Here is a 24847-nt window from a genome sequence, read left to right on the forward strand (position 1 = left end):
CAGAGGGTGGCATTGACTCCTCTGAGAATGTCTTTTTAAGAGGCATTTAATATAATTTATTCAGTATTTATTGCACATATATATGTATATATACACAAATAGCAGTTATTGACAAGAGACTTGGTTTTGAAGTCCAGTGATCACAAGAAGATGTTCTGTTTCCTAACATAGAAAATTGGCAGTGAGTTGATCAGAATGAAAGAAGATTAAATCTCATATCTCTTTATGGTTATTTGAAAAAGTTGAAGTTGAATTTTGTCATCTTGGTCAAGGGGAAAATCTTGCCATTTTAGGAAGTGTCTTTTCTCTACTCTTACATTGCTGACATTATATTCAATATCATATATATTTGTAGCCATTTGTTCATTTGGACTATATTCGTCAAGCACCTGTCCTTTACTAGGCACTGTGCTAAGACTTGAGAATGCAAGAGCCCCAGGATTCTTGCCCTCCTGGAACTTAGAATCTGAAGTAGAAGACAGACATTGAAAATATAGTTAATTATGTCTTACATATGTCACAAAAAGAAAGTGAAAGATATTGAATGAATGTACATAGCAAGAAAACTTATGTGTGGTCTTTGGATTCTACTTGCCTTAAAGGAACAGTCTATGTCAGATTTCTTTCCTCCTATATAGGAATCACTCTGCCTGAAACAATACCTTGTCTATAGTACTAGATGCTTATATTGGTCCATTTTCTGCTGATATAACAGATTATTTCAGACTGGTTAATTTATAAAGAATAAAGACTTATTTCTTACAGTCCTGGTGGATGGGAAGTCCAAGATAGAGGACCTTCTTGCTATGTCATAACATGGCAGAAGCCATCATGTAGTGAGGGTGGTGGGGGTGGGGGGAGAGAGAGAGAGAGAGAGAGACCTGAGAGAGAGAGAGAATATGATATAAATACCTTCCATTAGGCCCCATCTCCCAATACTGAAGCATTTGGGATCAAGTTTCCAACAAATGCTTTTTGGGGAACATGTGAAAACCATAGCATTACTTAATAAAAATTTGTGGATGTACGGAGGAATGAAAGTAAGAAGAAGAAAGTGTTAAGATTATTTCATTAATTCAGGCTACAGTTTAATAAATTATAATTTGAAAGCCCTAAATTAGTTTTACAGTAAAACTACATATTTTTCTTTTGCTGCCACATTCAGTGTTGCTGTTTTAAAATTTACCCATGGTAACTATTTTTCCATTTCTGGAGTCATAGAACCTAGAACTTAACCTTTTACTTGAGTACAGAAATATGAGACTCTGATCTTTCTCTCCAGGGTATCAGCTACTTTCTTTGGGGAATATTCTTAGGTGTCTTTGGTTGGTAGAAATGAGCTATTTCTTTTTTTCTTTTTCTTTCTTTTTTTTGAGATGTAGTCTCACTCTGTGGCCCAGGCTGGAATGCAGTGGCTTGATCTTGGCTCACTGCAACCTCCGCCTCCCGGGTTCAAGCAATTCTCCTGCCTCAGCCTCACTGGTAGCTGGGACTACAGGTGCATACCACCACACCCGGCTAATTTTTAACTTTTTAGTAGAGATGGGGTTTCACCATGTTAGCAAGGCTGGTCTCGAACTTCCGACCTCAGGTGATCCACCCGCCTTGGCCTCTGAAAGTGCTGGGATTATAGGCATGAGCCACTGTGCCCAGCTGAAATGAAGTATTTCTATATACAAGTAGATCAATATTCTTATGGACTAAAAAGTGGTAGCTATTTCAAAGTGTGTATCTTAGGCCTAGGGATAAAATCACATGATGGAAAATGTTTTCTTCCATCTGTACTATGGTAACCTAAGGGACTCCCAGGACCAGGGAGACACCATTCAAGTTTCATGCTGTGCCCAGGAGAGTGCGGTGCTATTAGCCCAGAATATCTGAAGCTTTCAGAGTTAACAGATCAAGAGGAAAACACTCAAGAGGACTGCAGCCAAGGGCCAAATAGAGAGTTCTTGAGAAGCATTGGGAATCAGAGTTGGAAGTGTGGTAGTAGCCACCGAGACAGTGGAGGAGCTTTTAGGCAGTGTCACAAAGTAGCAGGACAGTGGGAAGTGATGGGGAATATCTGGTCTGAATGGATGGAGAGTTGAAATCATCAGGTTGGGACTGGAAGCAGAGGCTGGTTGTGATGGGAGACAGGGACTACCGGCAGTGGTAGTCCATCTTAATCCAGAGATTAAGATGCTGGATAAGGACTTGAAATCAATGGCCACTGAAGACTTTGTTGTTCAGCCTGGAGATGCTGTGATTCCACCACCCAGATGGGAATAGTGAGACCAGAGTCCTATTAAAGTCATGTTAAGATGATCCCTCTTTGCTCCTTCTCTTTCTTCCTCCCTCTCTCCCTCCCTCCCTCCTTTCTTTCATTCCTTTTCCTCATATCTCTTTCCCTCCCTCTCCCACTTGTTCCTTCAGCAAGTGTTTACTTAGCCTCTACTATGTGCTACTTACTGTTCTCAGGGTGGGGTATATTGAAAAGAACAGATGAATACGGTCTCTTTTTCTCATGAGCCTTTCAATCTTCTGGGGGAAAATAATACAAAATGAGTAAATACATGAAGAAAACACTTTATTTTAATGGTAAGGGCCACAAAGAAAACAATACATGATGACATGAGAGAGAATGGGTTAGTTGGCAATAGAATTTTAAACTGGAGAGTTAGGAAAGACTAACTAAGGTTGAATTGGAACTGAGACCTTAATGGCAACAAAGAATCATAAAGTGATTGATCCAGAATAATCCAGGCAGATGGAAAAGCTAGTGTAAAGGCCATGAGATGGTCAAGAGCTGGCACATTCCAAGAAGAAAAAGGATCTCAGTGTCCCTGGCAAATGGCAAGTAGAGAGTAGGACCTCATCATGCAGGACCTTGAAGGTCATAGAAGGATTTTTGTTATTAGGGGTCTGGTGTTCCAGGTGCCTCTCCCACTTCCACCCACTTCCTGCTCTCCACATGGTCTAGCATTGTTCTTCCCATAGTGGCTTTGACTCTTGCTCGTCACTTCTAGTCCTTGTGTTCTAGATTTGCAATCTTTCAATGTTATCCATATGGAAAGATCATGGGCTTTGGAGTCAGACAGCCTTTGATTCTATCCTCAGATTCTCCTTGTATTGGCAGTGTGACTTCTGTAAAATCACATCCACAGAAAGCATCTCTTTTGATTTTATCAGCTTAAGGGTCTGGGGGTATTTCAGGCCCGCTTTCTCTGTCTCCCTTTTCCAGCCTGTCTTTAAAAGCTGGAATGCTGTAAGGCTTGTACCAAAGTCTTGTTTTCTTATTCTCTAAATTCTATTCAACATCCATGATTTCAATTACCATCTCCCCATCGTTATCCAAAGTTTCCGTCTCCATCTTGGACTCTACTTTGAGCTCCTTATCTGTTTATGCAATTACCTTTTCAGCTCTTTCTTTGGAGGTCAAAAAAGGCAACATAAAGTCATCATAACCAAAGTTTGATTCATTATCTTCCCTGCCACTCCCCTAAAACTTACCTATGTCCAATATTTTCTAATTCAGACATTGACAACGTTCATTAAATTGTGCTAACTTTGCTTTCTTATCTCTTTCTGCACTGATAGTCAGTGAATTGCTAAATCTTGTTGATTTTTATCTGAATATCTCCTCTGTTGAATCCATCTGGTTTGCTCCATCTTCACTTAAGCCATCCAAGACCAACCTCTCATCATCTCCCTCGTGATTTACTGCAATCACTCCTAAATGCTCTCTTTGATTCCGTTCTTGCTACACTCAAATCTGTTTTCCACAGAGGTCACAGTAATCTTTTAAAAATACAAATTAGCTAAAGTAACTTCCCTGCTTAAAACCCTTCGATTTATTTTTTGTTGTTGTTGCTGTTGGGATAAAGATCAAAATTTTTAAATCTTTAAAGGGAGCTGAATGTCTCAGGCACTACTTTGCGACTTTCTCCCCATAAATTTTTTATAGTTTATCCTGCTGAACTGTCTTTTTTAAGTTCCTTAAATGTGTTGTGAGCCCTTCCCATAGCTGAGCTTTCAGGTGTGCTATTCTGTTTTCTTGGATTACTCTTGTCATTCTTCATCTAGTGCTATAGACATCTGTCATGTTTCTGGCTGTCTAGCGTTTGTTGAACACATTGGTTACATTTGAAAGATATCCAGCATTATGAGTTTTGTCTAGCCAAGGTAGAGAGTGAGATACCCCAGGTTTCTCTGGAGCAAGGGAACAGACATGTGTCCCACCAGTCAGACTCATCTGTGTGTGAATTTAATTCAAAGGGAACAGCTTGACGAAGGCAGAACCTATTGTGCTGGTAAGGATGGCAGAAGAGACATCCAGCTTTTGAGAATGATAGTCCTTGTAAGGTCTAGTTTCTGGTACAGAAGTTGCCAAGATGTTGGTGTCTGCTAGGAGTGCAAGAAAGTTGGATTTGGGGAACCACATGAACTGCAGAAGCTCATGCTCCTTGGGTCATTAGCAGTTGAGGCAGGTTCTTTCTTTTTTTTTTTTTGAGACGGAGTCTCGCTCTGTCGCCCAGGCTGGAGTGCAGTGACGTGATCTTGGCTCACTGCAAGCTCTGCCTCCCGGGTTCAAGTGATTCTCCTGCCTCAACCTCCCAAGTAGCTGGGACTGTAGGTGCCTGCCACCACTCCCGGCTAATTTTTTGTGTTTTTAGTAGAGATGGGGTTTCACCCTGTTAGCCAGGATGTTCCCGATCTCCTGACCTCATGATCCGCCTGCCTTGGCCTCCCAAAGTGCTGGGATTACAGGAGTGAGCCACCGCACCTGGCCCAAGGCTGTTTCTTTAACCAACTAGTTCTGTGGTGTGCTTCTGAGCACTGTTCCTGAGAGCTTTATTTGAGCCTATTTTTTCAGCCCAACACTTTCTATGCCTCAATAGCCAACTTCAGCTTCTGTTGCTTACAACTGAGAAAGAGCCCTGCTGGTTAGTGCTAGGTAATCCAACTCATTTGTGGGCACTCAGCTCTAGTTTACTCCAGGAAACTGCTCCATTAGCCTTGTTCTGCCACTTTTCCTGATTAGGGCAGATCTTCCAGTCTCGTGTGCTGTCAAGACTCAGTATGGCATGGTGGCTTCACCTGCTGCTGCTGTTGTTATTCTGCCTGGGTTTCTATGTCAACTCTCCTACTTGCTTGATGTGTGAATTTTGCAAAGGTTACCTAACCACTCTGTGTATCCATTCCTTTACCTATAAAATAGGGACACGGATAATGACTATCTAACTCATAGGTTGATTGTAAAGACTAAATGGATGAATGCATACATGAAATCCTTAAAGTGGTAACTAAATGTTCAATAATTGTTAACAAAAATGTTCTCACATTACCCACTTCTTTCTTTTCATACTACTTTTCACAGACAGTAATTCAATACTCACAAAGTGATAATTTGATTTAGATATACCTTCCACATAAGCTGTAAATGAAGAGCTGCTTATTTTGTTCATCACTGTATTCCCAGTTCCTAGCACAACGTATATTTACTTAATGGATGTAGGATGGATGTTGCAGGATCCCAAAAACCTTGAATGATGCCATCCCCATCTCCCAGCACTCTAAAGCAGGGGAGCTTCAGCAGTATCCAGTGTTCCTGGCAGAATCACCCCGAGCTCCTTGTTTTTGCTGATTATTTCTCGTGACCTACAACTGACCCATTCTCACAGAGCACAAACCCTGTCCCAGATGCTGAACTTTCCCTCTATGCCCTGATTTCTCTGCTTCTCAGCACCGATCATTTTGTGCTGACTCTATACCCTCTGAAAGCTGTTTGAAGCCAGATGGGAGAAAGAGATAAAACAGATTTCATTCATTGCCTTCCCAGACTCTGAGGGAAATAAAAACAATAGCAACAACAAGATAGTTTATATTGGGTGTTTACTAGGCATTATTCATTATTTAATACTCACCACAATCCTGTGAAAAAGATACTATAACCCCATTTTGCAGAAGAGGAAAGTAAGTCCCAGAGGAGAAAAACAAAAGAAAGAAAGGAAAGTAGAGAGAAAGGGAGGGAACGGGGTAAGGAAGGCAGCTTTTCCAATAGAAGAGAAATTCCCTTGCTGAGAAGAAATTTCATTCCCATAAAAGAAACTTCTCTACTGGAGGATAAGATACTATAAAAATAATATTGATAGAGAAGTTATAGAAGATGACCCAGAACATGAACCTAGCCTCAGATCAGCTTTAATATTTAGATTTTTAAAATATAATTCCTTTCAACTACTTGCTATTTGCAGACTTTTCTCTCCAAAGTCTAATGTAAGCAGTAGGAATAATACTGATAATTAAGAAATCTGTGCAGTTTTTTTCTGGTTAATTGGCATTTTCCTATAAAATATTTAAAAATTAGCTTTTGGTTTTCAAAGACTCTCTTTTCAGAAAGTCATAGTTTTTGTATTAAGAGTTCCCATCTGCAGGTGGGGCTTCCTGCACTGGGATTATTTGGGCATTTTCACAGATGTTGTCCAGCCACTGATATTCAGCTGGAGTTGGAGCGGGGGGCTTATGATGCATTTTCTATGTTTAGATCTTCCTGATGTTGTTTTATTTTTTTTTTCCAATGAGAAGAGAAAATAGCCAACATGCCAGTTTTCTTGCAAAAACTGTTATCCAGCTAGAGATGCCCTCCAATTGTAATGCTCTTGTGCATTTCAACCAAACTCAAAGAAACCCATTTTCAAAGTGAGTGTGGGTGCAATTGCCAGAAAATTGGCTTCAAGCTGGGTCCCTGGAAGGCTTTCTTTCTCCAGCTTTGACAGGCCTTGAGAGAGGTTCTCATAAGCCCCCAGGAAGATCAGGTGGGTGGTTTGGGACTCAGAGCCCAGTTGGCAACCACTCTAAAAGAGCATGGTGCATTAGTTTCCCGTGGCTGCTGTAAGAAATTACCACAAACCTGGTGGCTTAAAACAACAGAAATTTATTCTCTCACAGTTGTGGAGGCCAGAAGTCTAAAATTAAGGTGTCAGCAGGACCAGTTCCTTTTGGAGGCTCTAAGGGAGAATTTATTCCATGCTTCTATACTGGCTTCTGGAGGCTGCTGGCAACCCTTGGTGTTCCTTGGCTTGGAGATGTATCACTCCAATTTCTGCCTCTGTCTCCACGTTGTCTTCTTTCCTGCGTGTCTTTGCCCTTTCTCTTATCTTCTAAGGACACTTGCCATTGGATTTAGGGCACACTGTCTTCCAGGATGATCTCATCTTGAGATCCTTAATTGAATTACATTCTCAAAGACCCTTTTCCCAAATAAGGCCACATTCACAAGTTTTGGATAGACAGACTTATCCTTTGCAGGGGCCACCATTAACCCACACACATGGTGAATTGAGAGAACTTTTCCTGATCCACTGGGGATGAAGCTGGATTTCAACTAAGCAGTGGGCTAAAAAGGCATTTGGCCCTGCTGAGCCAAAGCATCTTCTTAGTTTCTCAGTGATCGCCATACATTTCTGAAAGGAGATATGGCATCTGTCAGCAGAGGCTAACTTCTCGCTGTATCCTCACATGGTCTTTCCTCTGTTTATGTGCCTTCCTATTTATTTTACCTTGGGTTCTGCCTTCCTTATTATTTCATTTTATTGTTTTTCTTTTTAACATCACTTTATTTATTTATTTAAATAAAATATAACTTTATTTAACATTTTATTGTTATTCTTTTTAACATCACTGGGAGTAGATAATAGTGTTTCCATTGTATTCATGAGGAATGAGAGGCTTCTTCCAGCTGGTGCAGCTGGGATTAAAATGTAAGCCTATAGAGGTTCCCTTTCCAAACATGTCACCTCAGCTTTTCTGGGTTCCTAACCTTGAAGACATTTCAAGTTTGTCTGTTTTCCTTAAGCATGGTAAATGTGGTTATTGTACAGTCTGTATGACAGTTCTAATAACTGAGTGCTTTGTGGATTTGTTTCTTCTGTTGTCTGTTGATTGTGGTTATTTCTTTTTCTTTATGTCATAATTTCCCATGTCTTTCTGGTTATATTTGATTATATGCTGATGATTATGCTTAAAATATTGTAATAACTATTGGAGTTTTAGAACATACAGATCCCTCTTTTCAAAAATAATTTGAATGTCCATCTGCCAGGTACTTGGGGGTACTACCAGTATGCCATCACCTCAAACTAAGATCCAGACTTTACATTTGTTGAACCACCAGGGATTAAACTCAAGACTTTCCAATGACTAGTTTGTTTCTGGCACTCTCTCACCATTACACTGAGTGTTTTGTCTTTTGAGTGTGTAGTCTTCTCTGGGTGGGGTCTCATACTAGACTTCCCACCTGCTGTGACTCTGAGTTTTGACATCTAGCTTTACCCCAGGAAACAGAAAAAGATTTAGATTTTCTAAGATTGGAAAATTCCGTCAGGCAAAAGTAGCTCCCATATCTACCAACCTCAAATTCCACTTTCAAATTTGACTTGTTAATTCTCTACTAACTTGTCAGCTTTCCATTGTTTTGAAAAAGATTTATTTTTAAAAATTGTATTCAGCATTTTACTTATTTTCCTTAGGAAGGTTTCCTTGAATATTATGGCTTGCCATTAGCTAAACACAAAAATCTAGAGGCCTGTATATTTTTTCTCCCTGCTCATTCCTGGCACTTTACTCCTCTCCTTTTTTTCCTTTCTGAGGCAGCTGCTTTTTGCACTGTCTTGAATTTTTCCATTGATTCTTGACATGGCAGCTTGGGTCTGTGGATGAGTGGTTTTTCTTGATAGCTTGATAGTTTTGTCACATCCACGAGTATCTTATATAAGTCCTAGACCATCCTGAAAACAAAGACTACCTCTGTTTATAAATTGCGGAAAAATAAATTCCATTGATGCTGAGCTTCCAATTCCTAGAGTTTTGTAATGTGACAAACAAGGCATAATTAGGATGTTTCATAAACCAGTAACTTAAAAAGATTCTGCCCCTTATAATAAAATAATGAGTTTCTAAAATATTGTCTCTATGTATGTGAGTATACACACATGTGTAGTGAAGAATTAAATTTTGTCCAAAGAGCGGTTTGGTTTTTGCACTCAGCTTCTAAGAGGCAATCTATGTCATAATTGAAAAAATGTCTTTGTTTAGGTTGGGAGCTCATCACACCAGGAAGACCAATCACATTTAATGTGGAGGCTTTAGGTTCCTGGCATCAGTTAACCAGGAAACTGAGTTAATTCACTTGGGCAATCAATTGATCAATCATGCCTCTGTAATAAAGCCCTTGTGATGGTTAATACTGCGTGTCAACTTGATTGAATTGAAAAATACAATATTGATCCTGGGTGTGTCTGTGAGGGTGTTGCCAAAGGAGATTAACATTTGAGCCAGTGGGCTGGGGAAGGCAGACCCACCTTTAGTTGGGTGGGCACCATCTAATCAGCTGCCAGTAAATATAAAGCAAGCAGGAAAACGTGAAGAGACAAGACAGGCCTAGTCTCCCAGCCTACGTCTCTCTCCCATGTTGGATGCTTCCTGCCCTCAAACATTGGACTCCAAGTTCTTCAGTTTTGGGACTCAGACTGGCTCTCCTTGCTCCTCAGCTTGCAGACAGCCTATTGTGGGACCTTGTGATCATGTAAGTTAATACTTTATATATAAAGCATAGTTTATATACATATATATCCTATTAGTTCTGTCCCTTTAAGAGAGCCCTGACTAATACAGCCCCCAATAAAAACTCTCCACACTGAAGTTCAGGTGTGCTTTCCTGGTTGGCAGTTCTCTATGTGTATCGTGCATGTTAATACCAGGAAGACAATGCATCTGACTCCCAGGGGAGAGCGTATGGAAACTTCATGTTTGGAGTGCTATGCATTTCTTTCTTTAGCCAATCTCTGTCTCTTCCTGTAATAAATCAGAACTGTGACTATAACAGTTTTCTGTGAATTTTGTGAGTATTTTTAGCAAATTACCAAAACTGAGGGAGGTTTTGGCAAACCCTTGATCTTGTGGTTGGTGTCACAGTGAGGACAGTCTTATGGTTGATATTATTCCTTCAACCTTTTCAGTCTGGCTAACTGGGCAGTGTGCTTATGTGTTCATGTGTGTGTGAGAGAGAGAGAGTGTGTGTGTGTGCATGTGTAGAGTACAACACTAGCATAGGGTTTTTTTTTTTTTTTTACACAGAGTGTCACTCTGTCACCCAGGCTAGAGTGCAGTGGCTGGATCTTGTCTCACTGCAACCTCTGCCTTCTGGGTTCAAGCAGGTCTCCTGCCCCAGCCTCCCATGTAGATGGGATTACAGGCACATGCCGCCATGCCTGGCTAATTTTTGTATTTTTAGTAGAGACGGGGTTTTGCCATGTTGGCCAGGCTGGTCTCGAACTCCTGACCTCAGGTGATCTGCCCGTTTTGGCCTCCCAAAGTGCTAGGATTACAGGCGTGAGCCACCGCGCCTAGCCCACATAGGGTATTTATAATTCAAACAGCCTGAAACAAGCTATAACATATTAGCAAGGCTTAGCTACTTCTCTTACATTTTTATTTCCGACCTGCTTACTGTGAGTCGTTTTCCACTGATCTTGTAGTCCAAACTCATACCCTGACTTTGTGACGCATGTCATTTTTATCCTAGTGTGCTCCATACTCACCCAAAGCTCCTGTGTTTATTTTGACTCCAACTATAGAAACAGAAAGTGAACTCATAGAAGTGTTTTTTTTTTTCCTTGGCAAGATTTAGTACCTTATAAATCATGGTGGCAAGAAATGTAATGATGGTGTCTTTTGGTTCTCGAGGAGATTGGAAGAGGAGAGGCGTGCAGGTTCCAATGTGGTTTTGTAGTTTTTCCCAGTGGTGGCAAGTGAGGAAGATTCCAGCAGGCTAGTTCCTCAGTCCTAACTAAGTAATTCTCTACTTGAATGTTCCTGCAGTGAAAATGCACAGACATTCCACCAGTGTCACTCGGGCAGTTTAGTGCCTGCTGCGGAACTCCTGGCAGTTAACAATGAAATTGTCAAGATTTCCTTTTTGTTCCCTTCCAAGAAGGCAAGGCATTGTTTTTGTCCAGTGGTTTAGCACATGAATCAATCCTTTTATATGTGATCAGTGGGACCATGTGTGTTTTCAGAAACTGTCTGGCTTTATACCTGGCAGGGTTTCTTGTTGGGCAGTAGTTCTGCAAATGAGAAAGAAAATACGCAGATTCTCACATGTCCCCAGACTGAATTACAAGGCAAAAGAGACTATTGCTTTCTGGCCTGGTATTTGGCCTTGATATATATATTTTATTTTATTTTATTTTTATTTTATTTTATTTATTTATTTTATTATTTTATTTTATTTATTTTATTTTATTAATTTTATTTAATTTTAATTTTATTTTTGAGGTGGAGTCTCACTCTGTTGCCCAGACTGAAATGCAGTGGCGTGATGTTGGCTCACTGCAACCTCTGCCTCCCAGGTAAAAGTGATTCTCCTGCCTCAACCTCTCAAGTAGCTGGGACCACAGGTGCCCGCTACCACACCCAGCTAATTTTTGTAATTTTGGTAGAGACAGGGTTTCACCATGTTGGCCAGGCTGGTCTCAAACTCCTGACCTCAGGTGATCCAGCCACCTCGGCCTCCCAAAGTGCTGGGATTAAAGGCATGAGTCACTGCACCTGGCCAGATCATTTTGATTCTTAGAGATATGCCATCCAGTACTTAAACTGGGTTCTTAAAAGATAAATTATATAAAACGTTGATATTTTCCAGATTATAACTGACAGAGGGAGGAAGAGACACACATAGCAAATGTGGACAGGTAGGAGAAAAAGGGATATCTAGTGATGCTTTTATTCCTGCACAGCTTGATGTGCTTATTGCTGTATTTCTTATTTCTCAACAATATTTATTTAAAAAGAGCTAATATGTAAATCTGTACAACCACTGTGGAGTACACTGTAGAGGTTCCTCAAAAAGCCAAGAATAGAGCTACCATCCAGCCATCCCACTGCTGGGTATGTACCCCAAAGAAAGGAAATCAGTGTATTGAAGGAATATCTGCACGGCCATGTTTGTTACAGCACTGTTCACAATAGCCAAGATTTGGAAGCAGCTTAAGTGTTCATCAATCAATGAATGGATAAAGAAAATGTGGTACATTACACAATGGAGTACTATTTGGCCATAAAAAAGAGTGAGATCCTGTTATTTGCAACAACATGGATGGAACTGGAGGACATTATGTTAAGTGAAATAAGCCAGGCATAGAAAGACAAACTTCACATGTTCTCACTTATTTGTGGGAGCTAAAATTTAGAACAATTGAACTCATGGAGATAGAGCGTAAAATGATACTTACCAGAAGCTGGGAAGGGTAGTGGAGGGTTTGCAGGAGGGGGCAAAGTGGGAATGGTTAATGGGTATAAAAAATAGAAAGAATGAATAAAACCTACTATTTGATAGCACAACAGGGTGACTACAGTCAATAATAATATAATTGTACATTTAAAAATAATTAAAAGTATAACTGGATTGTTTATAACACAAAGGATAATGCTTAAGGGGATGGATACATGAGACACTTCGATATAGACATGCAATGTGTGATGATAACATCATGATAAATCACATCAGTTACCGTGTGGTCGTGGTTGGTGTCACAGTGAGGACAGCCTTATGGTTGACACTGTACCCTGTGCCATTTACCATGATGTAGTTATTACACATTGCATGGCTATATCAAAATATCTCAGGTACCCCATAAATATATACACCTACTATGCACTCACAAAAATTGAAAATTAAAGAGGAGAGGGAGCCAAGATGGCCGAATAGGAACAGTTCCGATCTACAGCTCCCAGCATGAGCGACGCAGAAGACGGGTGATTTCTGCATTTCCATCTGAGGTACCGGGTTCATCTCACTAGGGAGTGCCAGACAGTGGGTGCGGGACAGTGGGTGCAGCACACCGTGCGTGAGCTGAAGCAGGGTGAGGCATTGCCTCACTCGGGAAGCACAAGGGGTCAGGGAGAATTTTAGACCAATATCCTTGATGAACATTGATGCAAAAATCTTCAGTAAAATACTGGCAAGCCGAATCCAGCAGCACATCAAAAAGCTTATCCACCATGATCAAGTGGGCTTCATCCCTGGGATGCAAGGCTGGTTCAACATACACAAATCAATAAATGTAATCCAGCATATAAACAGAACCAATGACAAAAACCACGTGATTATCTCAATAGATGCAGAAAAGGCCTTTGACAAAATTCAACAACCCTTCATGCTAAAAACTCTCAATAAATTAGGTATTGATGGGATGTATCTCAAAATAATAAGAGCTATCTATGACAAACCCACAGCCAGTATCATACTGAATGGGCAAAAACTGGAAGCATTCCCTTTGAAAACTGGCACAAGACAGGGATGCCCTCTCTCACCACTCCTGTTCAACATAGTGTTGGAAGTTCTGGCCAGGGCAATTGGGCAGGGGAAGGAAATAAAGGGTATTCAATTAGGAAAAGAGGAAGTCAAATTGTCCCTGTTTGCAGATGACGTGATTGTATATCTAGAAAAGCCCATTGTCTCAGCCCAAAATCTCCTTAAGCTGATAAGCAACTTCAGCAAAGTCTCAGGATACAAAATCAATGTACAAAAATCACAGGCATTCTTATACACCAATAACAGACAGAGAGCCAAATCGTGAGTGAACTCCCATTCACAATTGCTTCAAAGAGAATAAAATACCTAGGAATTCAACTTATAAGGGACATGAAGGACCTCTTCAAGGAGAACTACAAACCACTGCTCAATGAAATAAAAGAGGATACAAACAAATGGAAGAACATTCCATGCTCATGGGTTGGAAGAATCAATATCATGAAAATGGCCATACTGCCCAAGGTAATTTATAGATTCAGTGCCATCCCCATCAAGCTACCAATGACTTTCTTCACAGAATTGGAAAAAACTACTTTAAAGTTCATATGGAACCAAAAAAGAGCCTGCATCGCCAAGTCAATCCTTAGCCAAAAGAACAAAGCTGGAGGCATCATGCTACGTGTCTTCAAACTATACTACAAGGCTACAGTAACCAAAACAGCATGGTACTGGTACCAAAACAGAGATATAGATCAATGGAACAGAACAGAGCCCTCAGAAATAACGCCACATATCTACAACTATCTGATCTTTGACAAACCTGACAAAAACAAGCAATGGGGAAAGGATTCCCTATTTAATAAATGGTGCTGGGAAAACTGGCTAGCCATATGTAGAAAGCTGAAACTGGATCCCTTCCTTACACCTTATACAAAAATTAATTCAAGATGGATTAAAGACTTACATGTTGGACCTAAAACCATAAAAACCCTAGAAGAAAACCTAGGCATTACCATTCAGGACATAGGCATGGGCAAGGACTTCATGTCTAAAACACCAAAAGCAATGGCAACAAAAGCCAAAATTGACAAATGGGATCTAATTAAACTAAAGAGCTTCTGCACAGCAAAAGAAACTACCATCAGAGTGAACAGGCAACCTACAGAATGGGAGAAAATTTTCACAACCTACTCATCTGACAAAGGGCTAATATCCAGAATCTACAATGAACTCAAACAAATTTACAAGAAAAAAACAAACAACCCCATCAAAAAGTGGGCAAAGGATAGGAACAGACACTTCTCAAAAGAAGACATTTATGCAGCCAAAAAACACCTGAAAAAATGCTCATCATGACTGGCCATCAGAGAAATGCAAATCAAAACCACAATGAGATACCATCTCACACCAGTTAGAATGGCGATCATTAAAAAGTCAGGAAACAACAGGTGCTGGAGAGGATGTGGAGAAATAGGAACACTTTTACACTGTTGGTGGGACAGTAAACTAGTTCAACCATTGTGGAAGTCAGTGTGGCGATTCCTCAGGGATCTAGAACTAGAAATACCATTTGACCCAGCCATCCCATTACTGGGTATATACCCAAAAGACTATAAATCATGCTGCTATAAAGACACATGCACATGTATGTTTATTGCGGCACTATTCACAATAGCAAAGACTTGGAACCAACCCAAATGTCTGACAACGATAGACTGGATTAAGAAAATGTGGCACATATACACCACGGAATACTATGCAGCCATAAAAAATGATGAGTTCATGTCCTTTGTAGGGACATGGATGAAACTGGAAATCATCATTCTCAGTAAACTATCGCAAGGACAAAAAACCAAACACCGTATGTTCTCATTCATAGATGGGAATTGAACAATGAGAACACATGGACACAGGAAGGGGAATATCACACTCCAGGGACTGTTGTGGGGTTGGGGGAGGGGGGAGGGATAGCATTAGGAGATATACCTTATGCTAAATGACGAGATAATGGGTGCAGCACACCAACATGGCACATGTATACATATGTAACATGCACATTGTGCACATGTACCCTAAAACTTAAAGTATAATAATAAAAAAATAAATAAATAAATAAGAAAATTAAAAAAAATTAAAGGATTCAATCCAGCTTGGCTTAATTCCTGCCTCAAGGCTATTTATAAAAAACTGTCTAAGCAAAGCAGATCTCACACCTCCATGCACAAATGTTGATGGGGTTATACGTCTAACTGTTGGGGGCCTTTTGTCTACGGAATAGCCATAGAAAAAAATTCCAAGAATGTTTGGAGAGCAACACATGCATAATGGAATATAGATATGGTGCTTTTAAGAGATCTGAAATACAAAATGGACACCAATGAAAAAATTAAAAGGTATTGTTTTGCTGAATATTTAGCTAGAGGAGTCATTTTGGTTGAAAGCACTCTCTGAAACAATTAAAATATGATTTAGTATATGAATGTTTATTCTCACCCAGCCTATTTAGACATATATCCACCTTATAAAGCAACTGGACTTTTCATTTAATTTCTCTACTGAGAAATGGATATTTGGTGTTTTAGGAAGTGTATCCCATAGGTTGGGTTTATTCTGGTTTTAAAAAAGAAAATGCACAATGCAAGGACTCAGAAGACCTCAGAGTTTTCCCAAGCCTAAAATGCTAAGAAAATGTAAGCTGAATTCCCAGAATAAAGTGATGGAAATCAGTGTGAAACTATGTGGAGAATAGTTATATGTGTTGAATCTACATTTTGATGTCTTAACATGGAGTCTGTGGATGGGCTTCTGGGCATCCACAAATAAAATCATACCAAATATTTATGTATGTATACACTTAGTGGAGAGATGCTCCATTGCTTTGGCTCTTAAAGGGCTTAAGCACCATTTTGAGTTTAGATGTGGGGCAAAGGGGATGTGCTATAGATGGAAAGTTTTGTCCCTCCCAACCCCCACAAATTCATACTGACATCTTAGCTCCCAGTATCCCAAAGGTGGGGCCTTTGGGTGGTGATTAAGTCGTGTGGATGGAGCCCTCATAAATAGGATAAGTGCCCTTATAAGAAGAGATATGAGAGAGCTCCCTGGCCCCTTCTGCCACATGAGGACACATCTAGGAACAGGATACAGTCCCACACAAGACAACAAATCTATTGCCACCTTGATCTTGGACTTCTAGCCTTCAGAACTGTGAGAAATAATTTTTTTCTCTTTATAAGCCACCCAGTGTATGGTGTGCTGTTATAGCCACCCTATCAGACTAAGAAAGGATGCCATAGCATTTTTGTACTCCCTTGGTCTAGGATATAGTCATGGCTAAAGCTGTGTGCTTGACTCTTGACTCTCTTCATTTTGGAGGCTCTCTCTCCAGAATTATAAGACATGTCTCAGTTTGACCATGGGGACAGCAGGTAATCTCTGAGGCTTCCTCAGGCATGCTTCTGTTATCTCTTCCAATTTTCTGGTGGACTTTCTGGAATATCTGGAGGCTGTACTTACAAATGGAACAGTGTCTTTACTGAATACCCTTCTAGGTACCAGAGAGGAGCTTGTGTGTGTGTCTTTGTGCCTGAAAAGTGATAGGTACTGAAAAATTGTTCATTGAGTAAATGAATGAATAAAGTAAATTTGAAATGAATGAATTGCCGAGTAATTAGAATAATATATAACAACTTATTGAATTAAGCCCCTGCTCGATTCAAGCAGAAAACTGGAAAAGAGGATTTTTAAAATAGAGAAATAAAAATTGGATATATTTAAGGTGTACAACATGATGCTTTGATATATGTACAGCATTGTAGAATGGCTAAATCAAGCTAATTAGCATGGATTGCCTTACATACTTATCTCTTTTTTGTGGAAAAGGGGGATAGAGAAGAGGTTTTGTCTTCTCCCACTGTGATCTCCTGCAGAGAAGGAGAAAGAGACCCAGACTATTCGTCAGTGATTTTGTCTGTGTTCTCATAAGGCCTTCCCACAAATGATAATTTTCTTTTCTTTTTTTTTTTTTTAAATTTCAGCTATCCAAGTTGATAAAGTCAATCTTCAAGTATATTGCGCATGGTCTCTTCTGGATAACTTTGAGTGGAACCAGGGATACAGCAGCCGGTTTGGTCTCTTCCACGTTGATTTTGAAGACCCAGCTAGACCCCGAGTCCCTTACACATCGGCCAAGGAATATGCCAAGATCATCCGAAACAATGGCCTTGAAGCACATCTATAGGCAAGATGGATGAGAAATACAAGAGAGGCGTCTGCTTTTGGAAAAGAAATCTGCTTTGGTGATGATCTTTCAGGCAATCTCAACTTACTTCTGTAATCAACATTTAATATCAGTGGAGCTGTGATTATAAAGTCTGAATATGTAATGCCTCATGAAGTATTTAATAATGGCCTTTATTTGTATTTGGATCAATGAGGTTTTTAAAAAAAATGGAAGAGAAAACCACTAACCTTGATTTTTATATTGCAAAATTAGATAGACCTGGAAACATGAATTTAAATCCTTAGACACTTTTCTGGAAAAAAAAAGCAAAGTTTATTAAGATAATATAACCACAATTTGCAACTGTAACAGGAGACCATTTATTATAAGAGTACCTGTTTGTGAACTTAATTATTCCAATTCCATAAGCCGTTTTTGCTTAGGAGATCCACTGTCATGTGATCCATAATTTTTCTACATAAAAAATCAAAGTTAAAAGTCACATTATACAGTTATACATTCATTTCAACAAAATAGTGAATTGATAATCTATTTGTTAACATATTTGGCCCGTATTTTGTATGTTTGGACAAGTACATCTCCCTTTTGCCTAACAAACTTTTGAAAAATAATAAAATAATAGAATAAACTAGACTTTGAATGGCAGAAAAAGTATTTGAGTGTTGATGTTCAGTAAAAAACAGATTCCTAATTTGGCAGAGTGGTGCCAAATTAAAAGCCAAGTGATAAGCAGGGCATAATTTCCACTTTTGTATGTTTCTTTAAAGTTCAGACCCTTAAGAACCTCGTGAAAAAAATAAATGAAGTGAATGGCCAACCTCAGTGTAAGCAAAGGTGGGGTGGAGATTTATTACCCTGGTAGTTGAAATGTCTGAGATTGGTATGGGGTTGACTGGAATTGGACATTTTACTGAACTTCCTAAGGTAGGGGTCAGGAGTAGAGGCAGGGCTCCTACTGGCCTCCATGTCTCCCCTCCAGCAAATGCTTCACGTATGTGGAGTTTGGCCTTTCACATCCATACTTCAGTAGACTTTACTAAGCACCTAGTTACCTATTAGACTTGAAGCTAAGAGGTTTAACTATGATCATCCCCAGTTTGCAGACTGAGAAACTGAGGCCATACTGTTGTGCATCTTTCTCAAGCCATTTGGGTTCTGATTAACTGGACTTGACACTTCCTTGGCATCAGCCCTATTCTTATATTGTGGCAAACTGTAGTTTGAGGTACCATGGAAGTCTTCTCTGCATTTTCTGAAGACAGGGACAAAGAAATAGAGGTGTGGAGTTGCCTTATGCAGGAGGAAGGGAAAATGGTTTTTTGCATGCAGCCCCTGCTTCCCTGAGGAAACTGCACATGCTTTTGGCATTCTCGTAAGGCTTTTGGCCCTGAGCAGATGCTCTGTCATTTTTTTTCTTTTATAAACTGTGGTCAATTTCTGGATCGTTTTCATGTTCATAATCAGGGAATTATTTACAGCAAAGAAACACTCTCAGTAACTTTGGACAGAGTGAGAAAGAAATGGTTGTAGTAGTTCAATAAACGTGGATGCACTGGGGAAAATTATGTTAAGGTTAAAATGGTATACAGAGGAAATTCTATTACATCTTTGCCACTGGTTTGTTATTTTTATTTTTCAGTGAGACATTATCTCACAATTTGTGTTCATTTAAGAAGCACATTTCCAAATCTTATTTCATTCCTCTCCTATCCAGCCTGTCTTTTTCATTTTTACCATGTATCTTATTTACAATTTATGTGCCCTTTTGTATTATCTTGCAAGACAACTGAGTTTTCCTTTTAATTAGGATGTTGCTTTGAATATTACTTATCCTACAGGGCATATTTACAAGTTTTACAACAATACAAATGAGCACTGTATTTTCGTTACCAAAACCAAAAAATTAATATTCACACTGTAAATAAGACGATCTGTCATGTTTGGTCTACCAGGTGAAATAAAGATTCTAGCTGCGGGCACCCAAGCTTACTCACAGTGCTGTGGCCTTCTGCAGTTCTTTGCTGGTTTGGTTTTTTTTTTTTTTTTTTATGGTTTTTATTTATTTATTTATTTATTTTTTATTATACTTCAGGGTTTTAGGGTACATGTGCACAATGTGCAGGTTTGTTACATATGTATCCATGTGCCATGTTGATTTCCTGCACCCATTAACTCGTCATTTAGCATTAGGTGTATCTCCTAATGCTGTCCCTCCCCCCTCCCCCCACCCCACAACAGTCCCTGGAGTGTGATGTTCCCCTTCCTGTGTCCATGAGTTCTCATTGTTCAATTCTCACCTATGAGTGAGAACATGCGGTGTTTGGTTTTTTGTCCTTGCGATAGTTTACTGAGAATGATGTTTTCCAGTTTCATCCATGTCCCTACAAAGGACACGAACTCATCATTTTTTATGGCTGCATAGTATTCCATGGTGTATATGTGCCACATTTTCTTAATCCAGTCTATCGTTGTTGGACATTTGGGTAAAGGCCAGCTCTTTATCCTAGAGATGGATCATACAAAGGGTGCTTCCCTAATTGGTCCTGTAAATTAGTATTGCCACAAGGTTAAGATGAAGGAAAAAAAATAACTCACCATCTAAAAATCTAACAGCCCCTGCAATATTTCAATTAATGTTATTTTTAATTACTTGTATTAGCATTTGAGAACAAGACTGATTGGCTTTTGCCTGTTAAGGAAACAGAATGAAAATTCTTTAAGTAGAAAAACAAGAGTTGTTAATTATACTTAAAAATCCATAGATACTGTACTTAGATGTCTTGAAGGTCATCTGAGACTTGTAAAGCACATGTTTTATGTCTGTTTTATCTAAGGAGAAACCTAGATATCACAATGATGAATTGGATCTATTTGTATTTCCTTCTCTATTATTCTCCTCCTTTCTTTTTTAGAAGAGTATGAACACGTTATTTACATTCTAGGAATCACTTTTAAGAAATTTTTTTGACAGTTTTTATTTTAGGGCAAGTCATTTCTGAATTTCTAAAAACATATAAATTAACAGTAGCCCAGTTTCATTTTAGATGTGTAGGGTTTTAGTTTTGCAACTCCTGGTTATATCAGGAATTATACTAGGAACACCAGGAGGAATTGTCTACCTAAGCCCTTTATCGAATGAGAAGATAGAAGTTCTCATTAAGAAACCCATAAACTCAGAAGCTGGCAACCTTGGTATTTGGCAGTGGGATGCCAGTCATGTTTTCATGTTCTGAGAATTTGTGTTTGGCCTGTAGCTTTTAATTATTTTTATGAACTAGGGAATAATGAATACATTTGTAATATATTGAAAAAAAACCTCCAACACTGGCTGACCAAAAAGTAGATTTATATGATAATTCTTAAACACCAGTTCTATTACTCAATGCTAGGCAGAATGAAAATAGAATACTGAGCCTTATTACTGAGAGAGCAGAGTATAATCAAAGCTGGTAGAATTAATACTGTTTAATTATTAGCAATACGCCTCACCCGGAGAATACATATTCATCACTAATCAGAATATTTTAGGCTCTTGTCTGAGGAGGGACATGGTAGAGAGTAGAAAGCATCATGAGCCCTAAAGAATGAAATTAGGAAAATGTGACATAGAGACATTTGATGATGGTCTTTCATAATGTGGGTTATGGTGATGTGAAGGGAGAATAAACCTTATTAACTGCGGCAGTAGGTAAGATGGGGAGGTGGGGGTTGAAGTGCCAAGGTAGGGCCGGCCATAGGAAAGAACAACCCCCAACTATGTGAGTTGCTGAGTGTGTCTTGAAGAGCGTAGTAGACAAGGCCTGTGATCCCAGGCTTTCCCAATGTCTGAATGTGATACCTGAGCAATGACCGACCTAGATGGCCTTGCCAAGTGGCTGTTGGTATCATATCAGGCAAATGTAATGCATCATTAAGAGTGTGGGCTCCTGAGCCAACTCACCTGGATTCAAATCCTGGCTCTGATGTTTATTATCCAAGTGACATTAAGTTAGTTAAGCTGATAGATATAACATGTTTATATCCTGAAGCAAGGTAAAGGCACAGTTAGTGTCAAGCTATTATTTTAAACTCAAACTTGTCCACACTGAGCCCCCAGCAATTCATCAATTATAGTTTGGCTTTTCCTGTTCTGGGACTATCTCTGCTTCCCACAGAAGTATCTGTTCATGAGTTTCTGTCCTGGTAAGCTGGGATTCATGTTTTGCCAGTCCGTGTCTCTAATTTTGGTGTCAGTGGTTTTTCCTATGACCTTAATTCTCTGATGACTCTAAAAAGAGATGTTAATTTTCTCTTCGGCTGTTTTGCTTGTGTTAGGATGGGAGTGACAAGTTCTGAGCTCCTTAAATGATGGGAGTGACAACTTCCAAGCTCCTTAAGTGCTGGACTGGACACCCAGAGATGGCATTATTTATATCATTAGAGTTGAAGGTGTCCAGCTGCTGAATCAGTACATATTGATTAAACTAAGCTGTGCAATACTTTATAGAGATCCAATACTGCAGACAAGACAGTTCTCCAAAGAAGTTCATGAACTGGTTGGGGAACTAGGATAGAGACTAAAATGATAGCAAACAATGCTGGGTGAATTTTCAGAGAATCAGAGTTGTACAGCTGTGTGTCACGTAACAACGTTTAGGTCAATGACAAACCACATACACGATGATGATCCCATAAAATTATAATAGAGCTGAAAAATCTCTATCACCTTGTGACATCATAGTCGTCATGAAATCTTAGCACAATGCGTTGTTCTAAGATGTGTTTGTGGTGATGCTGGTGTAAACAAACCTACTGTGGTACCAGTTGCATGAAAGTCTAGGATATATGAGTGTGTGTGATACATAGTATTTGATAATGATCATAACAGATTGATACTGTTTTATGTGTTTACTATACTTTTAATCATTCTTTTAAAGTGTTCTCATTCCACTAATGAAAAAAAGTTAACTGTACAATAGCCTCAGGTGGATTCTGCAGGAGGTCTTCCAGAAGAAGGCATTGTTATCATAGGAGAAGACAGCTGCATGCCTGTTATGGCCCCTGAAAACCTTCCAGTGGGACAAGGTGTGGAGGTGGAAGACTGATACTGATGATCCTGACCCTGTGTAGACCTAGGACAATGAGTGTGTTTATGTCATAGTTTTTAACAAAAAAGTTTAAAAAGTAAAATAAAAATAGAAAAAAGCTTAAAGAAAAAGGATATAAAAATATTTTTGCACATCTATAAAATGTGTTTGTGTTTTAAGCTGTGTTATGACAAAAGAGTCAAAAATTAAGGAAATCAAAAGTTTATAAAGTAAAAAGGCTATTTTAAGCTAAGATTAATTTATTATTGAAGAAAGAAAATTTCTTTTTATAAATTTAGTATAACCTAAGTATACAGTGTTTGTAAAGTCTTCGTGTACGGTAATGTCCTAGGCCTTCACATTCACTCACTATTCACTCACTGGCTCACCCAGAGCAACTTCCGGTCTCGAAAGTTCTATTCATGGTAAGTGCCCTATCATTTTTTAGGTTTTAAACAACCTTTTATACTGTAGTTTTCCCATATCTTTTCAGTGCTTAGATATGTTTAGCTACACAAAACATGGTCTTATGCTACAATTGCCTACAATGTTAGTACAGTCACATGCTGTACAGGTTTGTAGTCTAGGAGCAATTGGCTTCCCCACATAGCCTAGGTGTATAGTAGGCTACACCATCTAAATCTGCGTAAGTGCACTCTACGATGTTTGCACAGTGATGACATTGCCTAACCATGCATTTCTCAGAACGTATCCCTGTCATTAAGGGATGCATGACTGTGTATAAGCAGAGGAGAGAGTGAGGTGGGTGGGGATGGCTTTCATGGGCAAGGGAATATAATACAATTAAAAAATAACCTGAGTGATAATACAAATAATATAGGTAAAAATATGGAAGTAGAAAGCGTAAAGCCTGTGGGCTGTTGGGGGCAGTGCTTAGGCCAGTTCACCTCAGGGAAGAGAGCAGGCAGGCTGGGACTTGAATGTGGAGAGTCTCTAATGTTCTCCAATGAGCCTTCGGTTTTTCTCTCAGAGTAAGGTTGAAGGTTTCTGAGCAGGATGGTGATGATTTATAGGTAGCACTTTGAGGAACAGTAAAGGAAGTGGGATATAGGAACCAGATTGAAAGTTTATAGTAGAGTATAGTTGATGTGTTAGGAGTCCTATGTGGAGGGGGAAGTACATACATGGAAAGTTAATTTATATTTGTAATTAATGTGTCTAAAGTACATGGGAACTGAAATGCAAGATGATTGTTTAGATTAGATCTTGGAACAGAAGAAAGAACATTAGTGGAAAAACTGGGAAATCCAAATAAAGCCTGCAGTTTGATTAATGCTGCTTTATCAGTGTTAACTCATTAGTTTTGATAAATATACGACAGTTACCATTAGGGAATGCTTGGTGCAGAATATATAGAAGTCTGTGTACTCTCTTGAAACTCTTCTTTAAGTACAAAATTATTTCAAAATGAAAAATTAAAAATGTATATGGAAGAGTTAATAATATATTTATGCAATACATTAGATATAGGATATATACTATAACCTCTCTCTTTATATATATATATACACACACACAAAAAGAGAACAGATGGAAAGAAATAACCACTATGAATATCTAAATTTTTTTTAGGTTGTGGTGTTATAGCTAATTTTTCTCTCTTCTTTATAATTTATTCCCATGTTTTCCATACTTAGCTTCTGTTTTCTTTTATTATTAGAAAAATACATTTAAAGATAAAGACAAATTTCAGCAGTCAAGATAATTCATTGGATATTTGGATAATGGAAATGGGTAGGTCAGCAATGGCTCTGAATATGAACAATGGTCCAATTGATAGACATTGGCCAATATATACAATACTCCATCTAGGTGTGCATTAAGACAACAGATATTTTTTCCATTTTAATAATTTTTAATTATTAATATGATAATTAATATGATATGTAATAATTGTAATTTTTTAGTACATGTGATATTTTGATACCCATATATAATGTGCAGTGACCAAATTCAGGCCACTGGGGTATCCATTACCTCAAACATTTATCTTTTCTTTGTAACATATTTTTAAAGTACTTGTTAAAGTTTCGAGATACTTAAAAACTAACTGCTTCCTGTAGTCTGTAATCACTAATTTATATCTCTGTCACACATAATTTTTTTTAACCAACATCTACCCAACCCCTTTCTACTCCCACCCCTAGTCCCTGGTAACCACCATTTTACTCTCTACTTCTATGAGACCCACTTGTCTAGATTCAACATATAAGCGAGATAACT

At 38.9% G+C, this 24847-nt stretch overlaps 1 protein-coding gene across 2 annotated transcripts in view; it reads left to right on the forward strand.

The window, feature by feature from the left end:
* Positions 1-18182, forward strand: part of LOC129464718 (cytosolic beta-glucosidase) — a 134224-nt gene extending 116042 nt beyond the window's left edge. For both annotated transcript variants that reach the window (XM_055246083.1, XM_055246084.1), the window contains one exon: positions 17332-18182. In XM_055246083.1, the coding sequence (XP_055102058.1) occupies positions 17332-17534 (203 nt within the window). In that variant the 3' untranslated portion in view covers positions 17535-18182. The remainder of the gene's footprint in view (positions 1-17331) is intronic.
* The last annotated feature ends 6665 nt before the right edge of the window (positions 18183-24847 follow it).

This window comes from Symphalangus syndactylus, chromosome 16 (genome assembly GCF_028878055.3).
Source record: "Symphalangus syndactylus isolate Jambi chromosome 16, NHGRI_mSymSyn1-v2.1_pri, whole genome shotgun sequence".
NCBI lineage: Eukaryota > Metazoa > Chordata > Mammalia > Primates > Hylobatidae > Symphalangus > Symphalangus syndactylus.